The 20191-nt window shown below is 37.6% G+C and overlaps 1 protein-coding gene across 5 annotated transcripts in view; it reads left to right on the top strand.

The window, feature by feature from the left end:
* The window catches only part of CSMD3 (CUB and Sushi multiple domains 3), a 1109294-nt gene that overhangs the window by 665566 nt on the left and 423537 nt on the right, over window positions 1-20191 (top strand). For all 5 annotated transcript variants that reach the window (XM_084749143.1, XM_084749142.1, XM_084749141.1 and 2 more), the window contains 3 exons: window positions 10605-10787; window positions 15991-16317; window positions 19126-19320. In XM_084749143.1, coding sequence (XP_084605269.1) covers window positions 10605-10787; window positions 15991-16317; window positions 19126-19320 — 705 coding nt within the window. The remainder of the gene's footprint in view (window positions 1-10604; window positions 10788-15990; window positions 16318-19125; window positions 19321-20191) is intronic.

Genomic DNA, 20191 nt, shown 5'->3' with positions numbered 1-20191 from the left:
GCCTGGAAAATGGCATTCCAAGTGAATGGACCCAAGAAACAATCTGTAGTAGCCATTCCAGTATCTAATAAAATATACTTTGAACCAAAACTAATCAAAAGAGATCGGAAAGGACACTTCATACTCATCAAGGCAAAAATACCCTGAGAGAATGTCTCATCCCTGAACATGTATGCCCCAAACACAGGAGCACCCACGTTCATAAAACAAACATTACCAAAGCTTAAATCACACATGCAACCCCAAACATTAATAGTGGAGACTTCAACACCCCACTCTTACCAATAAATAGATCATTGAAACAAGTAATCAATGGAGAAATATGAAACTAATAGACATCATGCGTAAAATGGGCCTATCAGACATCTATAGAACATTTCACGCAAATACAAAAGAATATACTATCTTCTCAGCACCTCAGAGAACGTTCTCCAAAACTGACCATGTACTTGGTCACAAAGCAAACCTCAAGAGATACAAAGAGATAAAAATAACCCCAAACATCTTCTCAGACCACTGCCTATTAAAACAGGAGCTCAACAACAGACACTACAGAAAGCCTACAAGCACATAGACACTGAACAACTCCATACTCAGTGACTTCTGGGTCATAGATGAAAAACAAAATTTAGGGACTTCTTAGAATTCAATGAAAATGAAGGTACAAGTTACCAAGAGTTATGGTGCAAGATAAAAAAAGTGCTAAAAAAATGTTCATAGTACTAAGCAGCTTCATACAGAAATTGAAGAGATCCCATACTAGCAACTTAACAGCACATCTGAAAACTCTAGGACAAAAAGAAGCAGACACACCCAAGAGGCATAGATGGCAAGATATCTATGCACTTATAAACAACAGATATTAGCCACATAATACAGGATAACCATATGCACTTATAAACAGACATTAGCCACATAATACAGGATAACTACACTGCACTCTACAGACCTAAAAAAACTAAATAACAAGTAGGATGCTAGAGAGAAGGCTTAATTCTCATCCAGAAGGACAAACAGAATAGAAACAGGAAGCATTTGATGAGAAGGTACAGGAAAGTAACCTACCATAGAGGTCCTCTGAAAGATCCCACACAGCAAGGTATCCAAGCAGATGCTGAGACACACAGCCAAACTTTGGGGGTAGAGTCCTTTGGGATAGTTGGGAAATAGAAGGACCTTGAGGGGTCTCGAGCCCCACAAGAAGATCATTGGACCCAACAAATCTAGGTGCTGGTGCACCTACCATGCATGGTGAGGATCTAGACCCTCTTCTCAGATATAGAACGGTCTCCTTATAAGTCCCATTATATGGGGAATAGGGACTACTTTTTCTCTGGCCTCCACAAGTTGATCACTTTCCTCTAGTGGAGCAGCCATGCCAGGCCACAGAGGAAGAGGATACAGGCAATCCAGATGAGACTTGATAGATTGAGTCAGATGTTTGGAGAAGAGGGCTCCCTTTTCTGAGGACTAGGTGAGGGAGAGAGAGTGTATCAGGGAGACAAGGTAGGACTGGGAGACAATGGGTGAGGGGCCTACAATTGGCCTAAACTGAACAAATTAAAAATAGAAAAATAAAATAAAACTCAAAGTATATAGAAAAAGAGAGTTTGTGTAATTTTTTTTACATATTCATAGATTCAAATGCTTCTAGTCTTATAAATTTTATATGTAGTATAAACTCATGGAGAAAAAACATGGAAAATGCACAGCAGAATGGTAAATTCTGAAATTATGAGAAATTATTGTATGTGTAAGTGTTGGATTACAGGAGATGTGATATATTTTGCCAACTTATAAGATTCAAATTTTATTTCAAAAACATTTTAGTTTAAATGTATTACTGTGTTATTTGTATGTATGTATGTATGACTGTCACATGTTTGCTTGGTACCTCTCATGGCTGAGGGAAGTCATCAGATTGGTATGATTCTGCAGGCAAGCACTGGAAATCTAACCCTGTCCATTGCAAGTGCAGCATATTATTTTAAAGATATTTTCACTGTTTTCTTTTTTTTTTTTTTTTTTTTTTTTTTTTTAATTAATTTATTCATATTACATCTTGATTGTTAGCCCTTCCCCTGTTTCCTCCCATTCCTCCCTCCCTCCCACTTCCCCCCTTCTCCCCTCCCCTATGTCTGTGATTGAGGGAGACTTCTTCCCCCTATGTATGCTCTAAGATTATTGAGTCTCTTCTTGGTAACTTGCTATCCTTCTTCTGAGTGCCACCAGGCCTCCCCATCCAGGGGACATGGTCAGGAAAGGGGCACCAGAGTTCACGTGAGAATCAGATCTCACTCTCCACTCAACAGTGGAGAATATCGTGTTCGTCGGCTAGGTCTTGGTAGGGGTTCGAAGTTTACTGCCTATTTCACCTTGGCTGGTGCCTTAGTTTGAGGAGGACCCCAGGACCCAGATCTGCCTGTCATAAAGTTCTTCTTGTAGGTTTCCAGGACCCTGTGGGTCCTGTTATTTCCCCATTCTTCCATGCTACTCTCGCCTAAAGTCTCAATAGGATGTCCTCTCCTCTGACCCACTTTCTTGGTAAGTAAGGTTTTTCATGGGACGTATCCCTTGGACTAGTGTTTTGATATAAGTGAGTATATACCGTTTGTCTCTTTTTGCTTCTGGGTGAACTCACTCATTATGATAATTTCTAGGTCAATCCATTTGTCCACAAATTTCGGGAATTCCTCGTTTTTAATAGCTGAGTAATACTCCATAGTGTAAATGTACCATAGTTTCTTAGTCCATTCTTCTACTGAGGGACACTTAGGCTGTTTCCATGTTCTGGCTATTGTGTATAAAGCAGCTATGAACATGGTTGAGCATATGTCCCTGTTGTGTGTTCGAGCATTTTCTGGGTATATTCCAAGGAGTGGGATAGCTGGGTCTTGAGGAAGCCCTATTCCCATTTTTCTGAGAAAACGCCAGATAGCTTTCCAAAGTGGTTGTACTAGTTTGCATTCCCACCAGCAGTGAAGGAGTGTTCCTCTCTCTCCACATCCTCGCCAACATGTGGTGTCATTTGAGTTTTTGATCTTAGCCATTCTGATGGGTGTAAGATGGAATCTCAGTGTCGTTTTGATTTGCATTTCTCTGATGCCTAACGAGGATGAGCATTTCTTTAAGTGTTTCTCAGCCATTTGATATTCCTCTGTTGAGAATTCTCTGTTTAGTTCTAAGCCCCATTTTGCAATTGGGTTGTTTGGTTTTGTGGTGTTTAATTTCTTGAGTTCTTTATATATTTTGGATATTAAACCTTTGTCAGATGAAGGGTTGGTGAAGATCTTTTCCCAGTCAGTAGGCTGTCGCTTTGTTCTCTTGACAGTGTCTGCTGCCTTACAGAAGCTTCTCAGCCTCATAAGGTCCCATTTATTAATTGTTGACATTAAGGCCTGGGCTGTGGGTGTACTGTTCAGGAAGTTGTTTCCTGCGCCTATGTGTCCCAGGCTCTTCCCCACTTTTTCCTCTAACTGAGTTAATGTCTCTGGTTTTATGTTGAGGTCTTTAATCCACTTGGACTTGAGTTTTGTGCATGGTGACAAATAAGGGTCTAATTGCATTTTTCTACATGTAGACATCCAGTTAGACCAGCACCATTTGTTGAAGATGCTATCATTTTTCCATTGAATAGATTTGGCTTCTTTGTCAAAAATCAAGTGAGCAAATGTGTGTGGGTTCATCTCCGGGTCTTCAATTCGATTCCATTGATCCACCAGCCTATTACTTTGCCAGTACCATGCTGTTTTAATTACTGTTGCTCTGTAGTACAGCTTGAGATCAGGTATGGAGATTCCTCCGGAGGATCTTTTATTGTATAGGATTGTTTTTGCTATTCTGGGTTTTTTATTTCTCCATATGAATTTGAGAATTAATCTTTCAATATCTTCAAAATATTTTGTAGGTATTTTGATAGGGATTGCATTGAATTTGTAAATTGCTTTTGGTAAGATGGCCATTTTTACTATGTTAATTCTCCCGATCCATGAACAAGGTAAATCCCTCCATCTTCTGATGTCATTTTCAATCTCTTTCTTCAAAGGTTTGAAGTTTTTTTCAAATAAGTCCTTCACTTGCTTGGTTAAAGTTATTCCTAGATATTTTATATTGTTTGTGGCTATCGTGAAGGGAGTAGTTTTCCTAATTTCTTCCTCTGCCTGTTTGTCATTTGTATACAGAAAGGCTACTGACTTTTTCGAGTTTATTTTGTATCCTGCCAATTTGCTGAAGGTGTTTATCAGCTGCAGGAGTTCTCTGGTGGAATTTTGGGGATCGCTTATGTACACTATCATATCATCTGCAAATAGGGATAATTTGACTTCTTCCTTTCCCATTTGGATCCCCATGATCTCCTTTTGATGTCTTATTGCTCTGGCTAGAACTTCAAGAACTATATTGAAGAGATATGGGGACAGAGGGCAGCCTTGTCTGGTTCCCGATTTTAGAGGGATTTCCTTGAGTATCTCTCCATTTAATTTAATGTTGGCTGTTGGTTTGCTGTAAATAGCCTTTATTATGTTTAGATAAGTGCCTTGTATTCCCGATCTCTCCAGAACTTTAAACATAAATGGGTGTTGGATTTTGTCAAATGCTTTTTCTGCATCAAGAGAGATGATCATGTGGTTTTTCTCTTTCAGTTTGTTTATATGATGGATTACATTGATGGATTTCCGTATGTTAAACCATCCCTGCATGCCTGGAATGAATCCTACCTGGTCATGGTGGATAATGTCTTTGATATGCTGTTGTAATCGCTTTGCGAGTATTTTGTTGAGTATTTTTGCATCAATGTTCATAAGAGAAATTGGTCTGAAATTCTCTTTTTTTGTTGGGTCTTTGTGAGGTTTAGGTATCAATGTAATTGTGGCCTCATAGAAGGAATTTGGTAATGTTCCGTCCGTTTCTATCTTTCGGAATAGCTTGACTAGTATCGGTATTAACTCCTCTTTGAAGGACTGGTAGAATTCTGCGCTGAAGCCATCTGGCCCTGGGCTTTTTTTGGTTGGAAGACTATCAATGGTTGCTTCTATTTCTATAGGCGAAATAGGGCTATTTAATTTGTTTATCTGGTCTTGGTTCAATTTTGGCAAATGGAATCGGTCGAGAAATTTGTCCATTTCCCTTAAATTTTCGAATTTTGTGGCATAAATGCCTTTAAAGTAGGTTCTTACGATTCTTTGTATTTCTTCAGTATCTGTTGTTATGTCTCCCTTTTCATTTCTGATTTTGTTAATTTGGATAGTGTTTCTCTGTCTTTTCGTTAGGTTGGCTAACGGTTTGTCTATCTTGTTAATTTTCTCAAAGAACCAGCTCTTGGTTTTGTTGATTCTTTGGATTGTTCTCTTTGTTTCTAATTTATTGATTTCAGCCCTGAGTTTGATTATTTCTAGGCGTCTACTCCTCTTGGGTGTTTCTGCTTCTTTTTTTTCGAGAGCTTCCAGATGTGTTGTTAAGTTGTTTATGTGGGATGATTCCATTTTCTTTTTAAAGGCACTTAGTGCTATGAATTTTCCTCTTAGCACTGCTTTCAGTGTGTCCCACAAATTTGAATATGTTGTTCCATCATTTTCATTGAGTTTCAGGAAGTCTTTAATTTCTTCCCTTATTTCTTCCATGACCCATGTGTCATTAAGTAGAAAGTTGTTTAGTTTCCACGTGTTAGTATGCTTTTTGTTATTTCTGTTGTTGTTGAAGTCCAGCCTTAGACCATGGTGATCTGATAAGATACAAGGTATTATTTCAATCTTCTTGTATCTGTTGAGGTTTGCTTCGTGACCAACTATGTGATCAATTTTAGAGAATGTTCCATGGGGTGCTGAGAAAAAGGTATACTCCTTTGCGTTTGGGTGGAAAGTTCTGTAGATATCTGTTAGATCCATTTGATTCATGACATTGGTTAATGAGGTTATTTCCTGGCTTAGTTTTTGAATCAAAGACCTATCCTTGAGTGAAAGTGGGGTATTGAAGTCGCCCACTATTAATGTGTGGGTATCAATAAGTGGGGCAAGCTTTGTTAATAACTCTTTTACAAATGTGGGAGCCCTTGTATTTGGAGCATAGATGTTCAAAATCGTGATGTCTTCTTGGTTGACTTTACCTTTGACGAGTACGAAGTGTCCATCCTCATCCCTTTTGATTAATTTTGGTTGAAAGTCTATTTTATTAGATATTAGAATGGCTACCCCAGCTTGTTTCTTGTGACCATTTGCTTGGAATATTTTCCCCCAACCCTTTACTCTGAGGCAATGTCTGTCCTTGTGGTTGAGATGTGTTTCTTGAATGCAGAAGAATGTTGGGTCATGTTTATGCAACCACTCCATTAGTCTGTGTCTTTTTATTGGAGAATTGAGACCATTGACATTGAGAGATATTAATGACCAGTGATTGGTAAGTCCCTTCATTTTTGGTATTTGTAAGAGTCAAGATTTTGTGAGGTTGTGATTTTGCAATGGTATAGTTACCCATTTCCTATGTAGTTTTGGTTGTAGACCAGTTGGGGTAGAGTTTTCCTTCTAGTAACTTCTGTAAAGTCGGATTTGTGGCTAGGTACTGTTTGAATTTGTTTTTGTCATGGAATATCTTGTTTTCACCATCAATGGTTATTGATAATTTTGCTGGATATAGTAGTCTTGCCTGGTATCTGTGTTCTCTTAGGGTTTGCAGAACCCCTGTCCAGGCCCTTCTGGCTTTCATGGTCTCTGCTGAGAAGTCAGGAGTAATTCTGATAGGTTTGCCTTCATACGTTACTCGGCCTTTTTCTCTTGCCGCTTTTAATATTTTTTCCTTGTTCTGTATATTTTGCGTTGTTATTATTATGTGACGGGAAGATTTTCTTTTCAAGTCTATTCTGTTTGGTGTTCTGTAGGCCTCTTGTATGCTCGTATGCATCTCCTTCTTCAAATTGGGGAAATTTTCTTCTATTATTCGATTAAAGATATTTTCTGGACTGTGGAGTCGGTTGCCTTCTCTTTCCTCTATCCCTATTATTCTCAAGTTTCGTCTTTTCATGTTATCTTTTATTTCATGAATGCTTTGTGTCAGGAGCTTTTCAGATTTAGCATTTTCCTGGATGGTTGATTCCAGTTCTGCGATTGTATCTTCAAGTCCCGATATTCGTTCTTCCATCTCTTGCAATCTGTTAGATAATGCCACCTCTGAGATCTTTGTTTTCTTCTTTGATGCCTCTTGATCACGTTTTTCTTCTGTGTGTTCCTGTATCATAGCTTCCATTTTTATCTTCATGTCTTGGACTGTTTTAATGATTTCCTTCATCTGGTTATTTATATTTTTCTGAAATTCTTCAAATGCCTCTTTATATGATTCTTTTAACTCTTCAGCCCTCTTGTTTGCCTCCTCCTGCAATTGTTTACAGATTTTAATTGATTCTTCCTTTATCATTGTCTTTACTAGGGCTTTGAGGTCCTTTTCTTGACTATCCATTGCTGTTAGGTTCTCCAGGTTGTTTTCATTGGGAATGCTGGGATCTGGAGATGCCAAACTGTTTTGGTTTTTGTTAGCATTCTTTCGTTGTCCTCTTGTCATTTTGATGTCTCTGATGTTGGAAGATATTTTGTAGTGACCTTCGCTGGTTGAGAGTGGTTAATTGATGACTGATTATAGGTCAGGTGCTCTTGCCTGTGGGGATCAAGGAGTATTTCCGTGGAACAGGTAGTTGATCTGGTTTCCCTTCTGGTGATTTTCCTCTGCACCGTGGGCTCCCGGCTGAGTCATCCAAAGTAGATTTCTCTTTGGATTTTACTGCTGTGATTCAGATCAGCAGTTTTGGGACCTAGATTAAGGTCCACACACAGACGTTCTGGTTGTGTAGGTTGATTTCTGCTGCCTGTCCTTCCTGTGGCTTTGTAGTCAAGATCCCAGGTAAATCAGATCTTCTGGAGGTGTAGCTGTCTTTTAGGTCTGTCTCTATACCCTGTAGAGGTGTTCACCTTCTCCCAGAACTCTATGCCTGGAGGGACCAAGGTCGCTCCTGGTCCGCAATTAGATACTGCAAGCAAGACCCACGTTTTTTCTCTTGATATTGTGAGATTGCCTGCCTTGTTTGGGCCAAGAGCCCCTGATAAGCTCTCTATTCCAGGGAGTGGAGGACCAGTGCCTTGTGACTGGGTGGGTAGGCACAATAGCAGGAAAGCTGTGCAGAGCTCTGGAGAAAGCCCGCGGGTTGGAACCAGATCTTCCCGCCGAGCTCTGATGCTCCACTAATGCTCTGGGTCAGCAATTAGACACTGCAAACACGACCCACCCAAGTCTCGACTCCCGATAATGTGAGAGTGCCTGCCTTGGTCGGGCCAAGGGTCCCAGATCGGCTCTCTAGTTCAGGGAGTGCAGGGTCAGTGCCTTGTTACTGGCTGGGTAGGCACAATCGCGGTGCAGAGGTCTGGAGGAAACCCGCGGGTTGGAACCAGGTCTTCCCGCCGGGCTCTGATGCTCCACTAATGCTCTGGGTCAGCAATTAGACACTGCAAACACGACCCACCCAAGTCTCGACTCCCGATAATGTGAGAGTGCCTGCCTTGGTCGGGCCAAGGGCCCCGGATCGGCTCTCTAGTTCAGGGAGTGCAGGGTCAGTGCCTTGTTACTGGCTGGGTAGGCACAATCGCGGTGCAGAGCTCTGGAGGAAACCCGCGGGTCGGAACCAGGTCTTCCCGCCAGGCTCTGATGCTCCACTAATGCTCTGGGTCAGCAATTAGACACTGCAAACACGACCCACCCAAGTCTCGACTCCCGATAATGTGAGAGTGCCTGCCTTGGTCGGGCCAAGGGCCCCGGATCGGCTCTCTAGTTCAGGGAGTGCAGGGCCAGTGCCTTGTTACTGGCTGGGTAGGCACAATCGCGGTGCAGAGGTCTGGAGGAAACCCGCGGGTTGGAACCAGGTCTTCCCGCCGGGCTCTGACGCTCAGCTATCGCTCTAGGCAAGACCCACGTCTCCTGATATGTCTGTGGAAGCAGTTCCAAGCTGACTTCTCACTGCCGCTGTTTGCAGGCTCAATCCACTATGATTGGTGTTAGGTTGGGCCCTGGATAGCCAGCGAGCTGCAGTCCCTCCACCTGTTGGGACCCTCCGCCTGCGTTTCCACTCGCCCCAGGCGGGTGATCTCTGCAGTTTGGGGTGGTGTGGAAGGAGGAATCCTAGGGCAGATTTCCCCTCTTCATTGAGACTCCTGGCTAGAGTCTCCGGAAAATCCCTCCCCAAACAGCGAGTCGGTGCTTTCTATGCAGCTGTAGTTTGCATGTGGATTCCGTTCTAGAGTTTGGGGAGTGCGTTTTGCACCTCCGGGATGTTTGTCCCCGGGGAGGGGGGTGGGCCCCCTGTTTGGACTGCAGTCTTTGGGGCCCCACTCACCTACAGTTCTCAAAGTCCAGCAATCTGTTTCTCTATTTATGTCCCTGGTCTTCTCGGAGTAGATCAGATACGCGGCTTATTGGTCGGCGCCATCTTGGAATCCCTATTTTCACTGTTTTCAACATAAACAATTTGGAAGTATCTTTGTTAACCTTAATTTGAATATCACTTTATATATGTATGTATTGAAACATCTCTAAGAATGTAATTGATATGTACATATTGGTTTTATGTGTAGTATATATTTGTGTTATCAGCTAGAATTCATATTAAAATAATAATTAAAATCTTTTGTGTTTACAGACAACTACTAGCAAGCACAAACACCACAGTAATTTGCTGTTAACAATCATACCTTCACAGATGCAATTTGACTTGTATCCACATATGATAAAAAGGCTTACACTTTAATGATATTCTTGAAAGAAAAAAAAAACCTTCAAGTTAGCCAAAAACTACTAGTTCAAGGAATATATCTCAGCAAATAACAATGCAAATCAATTCTTTCTCTTAAGTAGATTACATTTGTTGTTATTGATCAACAAAGTTAGTTGATCTAAATCAACTAAAATGATCATTCTTGAGGAAAGGTTTTACATTGATTACCGAAGAGTATAATGGTGGACAATCCTTCCTCGTTCTTTGGTCATAATTTCCTTTACAATATTCAACTAAACAACAACAACAAAGTCGGGCGTGGTGGCACACGGCTTTAATCCCAGCAATTTTGAGGCAGGAGTAGGAGGATCTCTGTGAGTTTGATGCCATCTTGGTCTACAAAAATGAGTCTAGGACAGCCAGTGCTACAAAGAGAAACCTTGTCTCAAAAAAGTAAAAAAAAAAAATAAAAATCAAACGGTAAGAAAAAATTGGGGATTTGAGACAAATACATGTAGGTATATTTGTGGGTATGTATGTATATCTGTAAAACACACAAATAATCTAAATCATGTCATATTCTTCTGCTCAAATACATGTTCTCTGCCACTGTTTTTACTTATAATAATTTCAGAATCCACTCTAGTAAATGAAAGCAATTGCACCATTTGGCCTCCAAAGACCACTATCAAATCAGGCCATCAGTGTGGGACAACAGAAATAAAATTAAGATAGGAAAATGAACCCATTCTTCTTGCTCTGAAGAATCATAACGTCAAAAGTGCATGTTGAACACATTGGAAATATTGGTATCATATATCTGTAACCCCTGAAAACTAAGTGTTGTCTTTTATTTTTACAGAAATTGAAAAAGAAAGTTGTGGAGACCCAGGCACACCTTTATATGGAATTAGAGAAGGCGACGGTTTTTCTAATCGTGATGTTTTAAGGTTTGAATGCCAGTTTGGGTTTGAATTAATTGGAGAGAAATCCATTGTTTGTCAGGAGAATAACCAGTGGTCTGCAAATATACCCATCTGTATCTGTGAGTACCAAATGCTTCGCTTCTAGATGGCATATGTTACCCTGTCCTTGCACATAATTGCTTTTGTAATTAATTGCAAAGAGCTGGAACCAAGTAATTATTTTTGAATGAGTAGCACTTTGTGATACTATCTTTAACATGTGTGCTTGTGCCAAATTATAAATTTCATTACAGATTTAAGTAATGTTAACATAGTTCACTTGGCAATTGCAAGAATATATATTACGTACAATTTTTTCTAACAAGTTGGTGGCATTTTATGCTTTATACATGGCATATTTCTTATGGAAAATAAACAGCACAGATAATTCTAATAAGCCTTTTTATTTTCAGAAGATAATGCATGCTTATTTGTAAGAAAAACTTTGAAACTATTTAAGGATTCTTTTCTATGTAAATCCCTTTATTTATATATGCATGGAGGTATTCACAGGCATAGAGATCATAACATAAAATACATTAATGTTTATTTTATATAAAATGCTTGTATTATAAGAACATATTTCTCAAAATACATTAATTTTTTAACTTAATTAAAACAAACTGAACATGAATATTATCAACTGATACATGTTTTATGCTCAAGTACATTGTCCTCATTGTATTACAATATTTTTTCAGAAGAAAAATATGCAACTTTACTCCTAAGGGACCCTAAGTGGAGGGCCAGTTCTCATCTGTAATAAATGTGGCCTGTGCACTCCTTTTGAGAATGAAGAAAAAACATTAGAGGAGCTGATTTTAATCTGTTAATGTCATCTAAAGTTTAGAAGTACTTAAGCTATTTTAATTGATGATATTTTATTCTAAGCATGTTTCCAGAAAGATATTATTGGTTTCATAATGGAAAATCTATTATGTGATAAATCACATGAACAGTGAAGGAAAATATAGTGCAAGATAAGATCCAGGGTTTTGAGTGTTCTGGATAAGTGTTCTTTTTCAAGCCACACCCTGGCTCAAAAATGAAAAAGTAATTGAAAACATTTTATCAGATGCTAGAATACTTAAAAAGAGTGTGTATATAATCCCCTAAAAGCAATCTGAAATATTCTGGAATATCAAATAAATACTTTGTTTTGTTCAAAATGAGGTCTCATGTGCAACCCTGTTGGTTGGCCTGGTACTTACTGCATAGCTACAGAGAGCCTCTCATTTGTAGTAGTTCTCCTGTGTGCTGGGATTATAGGTATGTGCCACCATTGGATATTTAGCAATTTTCAACTAAGATCAGTAATTTAGTAAGTGATAAGAATGGGCCTGGTGGCACTGAAAGAAAGAATAAGCAGGCTACCAAGATGAGACTTGATAGCCTGTGACCATAAAATGGGGGTGGAGGTCCCCCTCTGTCAGAGACATATAGGGTGAAAGCTGGGGGGAGGGAGGGAGGAACGGGAGGATACAAGTGATGGGGTAACAATTGAGTTGTAATCTGAATAAGTTAATAAAATTAAAATTAAAAATTTTTAAAAACAATATTACCTCTAATATTTTATGTGCAGGCTGTAGGTAGTTTTAAATGCATTTGCCTGAATAAATGTAGATGAATAGATCAGGACTATATAAATATAATCCTTGTATAAATCCCAATAAATAGTAAAAAGATAATTATAAAATCTGACGAAAGGAAACCTTATGAAAATTCTCTGACTATAAATACATTGTACTAGTTTATGAATCATACTCAATTGCCTCATAATTAGAAAAAAGTACTCAAAGCACTTTCTCTGGGCATGTGACAGTGGACAAGATGATGTTGCCTAAAAACAGCCTTGCACCTATTAAAACCATGGGCATGAGGCATATCATAAAAATACACTCATCTCCTTGAAGTTCTGTGTGGCTTGTGAACTATCTGTGTGTGGATCATTTATCTCAGGAGGTGGCATCCTTAAGTAGTCTAAATGTGCATATAAATATAGTTTCAAAAAAACATAAACCTTTATCTTTTACTAATTTAGCTGTCATTTTGTTACAATGATTGTAGAATTAAAATCTCCGGTATTTTAGCACAGTAGAAGAGAAGGGAGGGCAATAGACTGTGTGTGATCCAGAGAGTGCAGTGGCAGGAAAATGGTGCAAATTAACTTGGCAAGAGAAAGGGATCAGAAAGGAATGGGTTAGCCATCTGATAATGAGGAGTGGTGTGAAGCATTTTACTCCGGAGAGGACTTGGCTATTGCACTGATGGACTCACAGAATCTGTGGTTACTTCAAAAATAACCTACCCAAGATCAACCAAGCCCAAATCCAAGCATCAATGATCCAGGAGGCTCGCAAGGCCCCAGCCCTAACTGGACCAGTTAAAAGTCGTCAATAGTTGTTAGTGAAGAAAGGATTCATTCTTTCTGGGGGGTTGTTAGCCACTGGTATATTGCTCGTATTCCATTGGATGGTTTCATACCCATTTACCTATGAGAAGCACTAATTAGGACTCAGTGAGTTATAACATGGAGAGTGAGGAAGAGAATCTCCAACAAGACAATCAGAGATAGGGACACAGCAAGAGGAGGTGAAAAGAAAAAAAAAAAAAAAAGACATGACACTTGAAGATGGGTGTGTTAGAGATGGATCCCTGAGAACTTGGAAGAAGGAAAAGGATGCTGATATTATCATATTACATTGTATGTATATATAAGATTCTCAAAGCATAACTGGAAGCGGAAACGGTCAGAGAATACTATATGCAAGGTAAATCCATGCCCTTTGAAAGGGATGGAGGAAGGCTTCATGTTTGAACCTATAACTGGCTACATAGTAGGGTCAAGATCACAGAAAAAGAGGGGGTTAGTCTTTTCTTCTTAGACTTCTCAAAGGTGAAATCTGTTTTTAAGTATGATTTCAAAGCTTGAGAAGAAGAAAGGCAAAAGCATTTGAAACAAATTTTCCTGCAATGTGGCTCAGCCTAAATTCTGCAAGTTTGTAACTTATAAAATTATTCCAATAGGGGAAAAAATGCAAAACCTTTCAAGAAATAATGAAATTACATGTTATGTGAGCTCTTTTAGTATATAATCAAATGTATGTCACCAAAAGATGATGTTAACTAGTAAATTCACATCATTTCCTAACATTACACATATGAATAATTTTTTAAAGTGAAATGTGCTCTGTGAATGTTGTCTCAGTTACTGTTTTTCTGCTGTGAGGAGACACAATGGCGAAGGTACGTCGTGTTATAAAAGAAAACATTTATCTGGGGACTTGCTTATTGTTTTAGTCCAGAGTCATTAGGTCAGGAAGCAGATAGTCATGGCCCTGGAGCAGTAGCTGAAAGTTTTACATACTTATCTGCAGGCAGCAGGCCGACAGAGAGACACTGGGCTAGGCATGGGCTTTTGAAACCTCAAAGGTCAGCCCGACTGATGCACCTCCTCCAACAAGGCCACATCTCTCAATCCTCTTACTATGGCCAAGCATCCAAACAGATGAGCCTATGAGAGCAACTGTCACTCAAGCCACCACATGGGTCATACTGCAGAAACATAAATAACCAGATTTCATGTGTGGATTCTCCAAATAAAGTGAATACGCAAATATATAATAACCATGAGGAAAACTTTCATCCTTACTATTGGTAGAAGACAGTAAAATAAAAATGTGCCATTTTCCTTATGAAACTAAAGAGAGTATGTTAACACAGTGTGTGCTTCTTACAGGGAATTATGTTCTTTTAATACAGCTTTTTATATTTCACTACACATTGGAATTATTTGAAAAATTCTGTAAACTGTTTTGAGACTTCAAGATTATATTCGTTGTGAACTCATTAAATATCCCAAGGAAATAATCAAAAGACACTCATCACTGAATTATATTTTAGAATGCAATTCTAAATGCTAACTTAAAATTTTATGTAGACATAAAAGAATGGTGTTAAGGGCTTAAATGATGAATATAATTATGTGCACTAGATTTGAATTTTCATATATTACTTATAATGATCCCATTGTAGTGGTGTACATCTCCAATTTAAACACTTGGACTGAAGCAGAAAGATGAATACTCATAGGCCATCATGGTCTATATACTGGGAAATTGTCTGAAAACTATACATCAAACACACTACACATGCAAATATATAAAGACTTTAAACATACTTTATGTGTGCATACTCTGTGCGTGGATGTGTGTGTGCATGTGCATGTGTGTGACAAATACAATTTTGTTCATATTTATGAAGTGAGTTTTATTAAAAGTAATAGCACTGGAAGAAACTATATATCAATATTTTAACATTAATTTCTTTTGAGTAATTGTTTTCTTTGATTGTTTTATCTTTTTTATATTTCCTCTGCTTTCTAAATTTCAATCCAATGTTTAAAACCTCTTGAAAAAAAAAAGCAAGACACAAGACTACGGTTTTTGTTGATTAACTGTGTTTATTTAGTTGTCCTTCTAGTCTTTGCTACTAGTGACAGCTATTGACTATTATAAATATTAACCATTCACCTTATTTGTGTCATAAACTATCGGAACACCCTAGGATATGGTAGGGTTTGAAATCCATTTAAGCACCCTTGCTAATATTCTGTAAATTTTATAGTCCCAACTCTGTGATTATCCACAAAGTGGTTCTTTCTTCAATCATTTTATTGACCTTCGTCCATGGGTACTTGTGACCATTTCTCCTACGTGCAGAAATGAAAGTTGCAGATTATTCTAACACAGACAGGTTAAAGGGGATAGTAAACCATTAGGTGGAGTGATTCATGCCTGCTCTCCATCTTTGAAGGCTGAAGCAGCAACAATTACAAGATGTTTCTGTTCTGCCTGGGAGTGAGCTCTTGATTGCTCCAGCTATAGAGTGAGAACTGTCTGAAAACACAAAAGCAAACAAACCAACAAAATAAAATGCATCTTTTATTTAAACTACAGATCTGTATACCTCCAAATTCACATGAAGTCATAGATGATATTGTTCATATGTAAAATGAAGTTTTGTGTGTAGTTTATCAGTGTTGGTCCTTGCAGTAAGCCCTGAATTCCCTCTTTGGTAAAGGAAAAAAAGAATGACAAATTTTTAAAGCAAAAATTGTAGCCTTTCCTTTCTTGTTTATAAGATAACTTAGGTTATTTGTTTGTTCGTGACTGCTTACTGATTATAGCTGTAGACTACCACAAAGTATGTGTAGATATTGCCTTTCAATATGGACTGTTTGTAAACTTCTATTTTATTTTATTTCTTTTTTCTTTTTACCAGTTCCTTGCCTCTCTAACTTCACCGCACCGATGGGAACAGTACTTTCCCCTGATTATCCAGAAGGCTATGGAAATAACTTAAACTGCATCTGGACAATAATATCTGATCCAGGGAGCCGGATCCACCTTTCCTTCAATGACTTTGACCTGGAATCTCAGTTTGACTTTCTTGCTGTTAAAGATGGTGACTCGCCAGACTCCCCAATTCTAGGAACCTTTACTGGGGCTGAGGTGCCTTCACACCTTACCAGCAACAGCCACATACTGCGACTCGAATTTCAAGCTGACCACTCCATGTCAGGACGTGGCTTCAATATCACATACAACAGTAAGGGTTTCCCTTTGAGTTTGCTTGCTTATCTGTGTAACGTACATAAAAGCAATCGCAATCGTGCCAACCAGCCCTCTTGTTTCAAGGATGAGGACATTTGAGAAAGCTGTAGATCTACTTTTACCAGTGACTGCCTCTAACTTATTGATACCCAAGGAGATTTTACTACTTCTGTGTCATTTCTCTTCGTGAGGGACCTAATTTCATTTCATCTGAGACAAAGATCCATTTCAATGTTTTTGTTGTATCAGCCAATAGATTGGGTTTTTCTATTAAAATTTACCATAATATTAAACCAGATTTCACTTCTGACTATTTATCAGTTTTTTTTAATGAAGCAATTTTTCTTTAGATGCTTAGAAACTCACAGAGACCTTAATTAAAGACAGTACACAAATCTAATTCCAAAGAGATTTACTCCCACTGCGAAAGGAGTGCTGGAGAGAAGCACATCACTATCTCTGGGCAAGGCATCCTCACCTGAGTATGAGAAAAATTGCTTCAGGCTTAAAAAGTGTCAGCAAAAGTAAGAAAGCACAACTTCAAGTCTTGTCCTTGCTACTGCATTTTTTAGATACTTGATCCATGTATCTATAACTATAAAAGCACATTGGAAGAATGCAAGAGTAAACTATAATAAATTAAATGTAGAGTCAATAAATTTATCCAGCAGTCTGTGACTCTAGCACGAGCCCAGTAACCACTAACTGTCTTTTGCACTAATCACTTGATATTTGTACCATGTTGCAGTGTTTATTGTAATTCTCCTAAGTTCAAGGTATATTTTTTCCTTAGGTTTCATGTATCAACCACATTCATGTTTGTACTTTTGAAACATGAACGTTATTCATCTTAAAATCCTGACGGCAGCTGAAAAGGCTTACATCACATAAAAAGAGAAGACTTCTTGGTTTAAAATACTTACATGGAAGTGCCTTCTTGTGTGAAGGTTTGACCAGAAGCCGGTCACTGCTGCTAGTGTTCATGGCTTTCTCTTGAACTATCCACTCTATCTCAGATGCTCTCTAACCTTCTGGACTAATGGCAGAGTGAGCTCTCTCAATAGAATTGAGTCTCCAGATACCAGCACTGCCTTTAGAAAGAATTTCACCCTTCACCCCACCATTATCTACTGATACTGAGTTTTATCCATGAGAAACAAAATACAGTGTCCTGTCGATGTGCCTGAAACTGTTCACATGGAATCTGCTTGCAAATATGCCACTGCACATCATTTACACTCAGATAGGTGTGACATATGTCACTGGGGTCTAAAATGGAAGCTCTATCTGAAAATTCTTCAAATACGTGTACACATATGAATACATGTACATATCTGTTTAATTACAGTTTTTAGTTTGTATTACTTGTACGATGCTTTTAGCTTCAATGCCTGTGGCACTTTCAGATATTACATCCATTCTGTCTCCATAGGAAATAATGTATTTAGTTATATGTAAATTCATATATTTAATAATTCCTACTTAAAATTTTTTTCTGAGCAAATTTAATGGTACTTTATCTAATGTACAAGCACAAGACCAGAAAATTGAACTTGAAATTTATTTTTCTTGTTTTTTTAAATTAGTTCTTTAAGAGTTAATAAATTTTGGTTACAATATAAAACAGTCATTTAAGTAAGTGTACCTATAATGTATAGGTATGTTTAATAACATGTCTCAATTTTCTTATTATGGGTTAGGATAAAAATTATAATAAAATAATTCTAATGAGAAATAACATTGAAATGGTGATTAGTAGGAAAACTTAAAACAATTGCTGCATTCATGCAGAATAATTACAGTATCAAAATTTAAAAGCCTAATAAATAAGCTTTAAGCTTGTAAACCATGACACTTTGTCCTCACAGCACTATCCTTTTTTATGTTATACTAAAATAAAATTGTATTGTAGATATATGATCCTATAGATTAAAAAAGATAAAAGTTTGGATAACTCCAAATAATCTAATATTTGTTTAATAAGCACATCATTATTATAGTTCTCATTTTTGCTAGACATCCTAAAAGAAACAAAATAAAATACAGGAGTGGCTCTAAGTTGATAAGACATGAGAAAAATGACCAAAGATACAAAAGGCTTTGAGAGAAACTTAAATGCCAGAGCCAATGACACACAGCATCCTATAAACTCTTATTTCTGACCAGAAGCAAGCTACATCACTTTTTCAAATCTGACATTTCTCCTCATGGTGATATTTTCTTCATCAGATACATCTAAGTATAAAGTGTGATAATATCACATCTGTGTGCCTAGGACATGGTTTAAGAGTCAAGTACCTTTTCTGGGATAGTAGAAAAGAAAGGCCATGCAGTCATGGAAACCTATAAAATAATTGCAATAATATCTGGCTAGACTGAAACAGTCCCTTTAATCTTCTTATTGAAATTGTTTTTCATTCCTGGCAAAAGAGTCATGGAATTTTCAAGGGAGATAACATAAACCTGTTAGAATTCATATTAATTAGAATCTGAACATGTTATATTAGAGATTTCTATATTGGTTTAACATAATGATCAACACAAATAGAAACAACTCTTATTTCTAATTTTTAACTCTTAGTGTACAATCTACATGTTGAAATAATCACAACTGGTATGCCTTATTTTACACTCATATGGTCAAAGGAAAGTATTTAAATTTATAAAGTAAATAAAAGGGCTTTTGAGGAGAAAGAAATACAGTCGTTATTAACAGTCACCTTTCCTCATAACCCCTGCCCAAAAAAATCTATGGCATTCCTCCTGTCTAATTCTCCTCCTGTTTTTGTTTGTCATATTTAAGCTTTCGGCCATAATGAGTGCCCTGATCCTGGAATACCCATCAATGCTCGTCGTTTTGGAGATAACTTTCAATTAGGAAGTTCCATTTCAGTTATTTGTGAAGAAGGGTTTATTAAAACTCAGGGAACAGAAACAATTACATGTATCCTTATGGATGGAAAAGTAATGTGGAGTGGACCAATTCCAAGATGTGGAGGTAAGCTCAATGGTTAAGTGCAAGAGGAACCCCAACCACAGTATACTCTAAACCTTAGCACGAAGTGGGCTTTATTCCATCAGAACTGCTGTCATTGCCACCTTACTGTATGACATAAGCTACATTTTACACACATATGACTGGAGTATGCTTCTAGTTTTTATGGATAAATATTTTATCATCTTTTAAGAGCCCTCCTTTTAAGTCTTTCTAAATATGAATATTAATAAATAGTAAGTCTGGGTAACTTGTATAAGCTTCTCTTTGACCATTGTAGTTACAGGTAACAACTTATATAAAACCATAGTTTTTTATCCTATGTTCTATCACATTTTCTTGGTGTTTAATAATTATTTATAGTCATTCAGTTTTCAGAAACTCAGTAACAAAATGGTACCCATATTTAAGATGGGTAAATTTTGTATCTACAGCTAAATGGTTTTTTTTTTCAATTTTTTTCTTCCATATTAAGACATACACTTTTAGTCAAAAACTTTCAATACTGTATATTGAAAGTTATATATATATAACATATAACATATATATGAAAACATATAACATATTCAAACATATACATAATGTATTAATGTAGATTCTACAGAAGTGTGTGTTTGGATATGTAGGGTTTATTTATAACTGCTGCAGTGAAAATTAATATTCAAAATTCCAATTTCCTTTTTCAAGGCAACTCTCTTAGAGCATATATTTAATTAACAAGTTAGTATAGGGTGACTAGAATCATGAACTCCCCATATCAAATCACTGGTATCATTAAGTTATTTATTTTTCTTCTTTTTGTGTTCTGGTAATAAAGGCCTTGAGTCTGAGGAGAATTCTCAGCAAATTCATATAAGAATTCCAGGCATAATGA

The sequence above is a fragment of the Acomys minous genome (genome assembly GCF_964271855.1).
Source record: "Acomys minous genome assembly, chromosome: 12".
In the NCBI taxonomy this organism is placed as follows: domain Eukaryota; kingdom Metazoa; phylum Chordata; class Mammalia; order Rodentia; family Muridae; genus Acomys; species Acomys minous.
The sequence above is the reverse complement of the archived record's forward strand: the minus strand, read 5'-3'. Positions and strand labels throughout refer to the sequence as shown.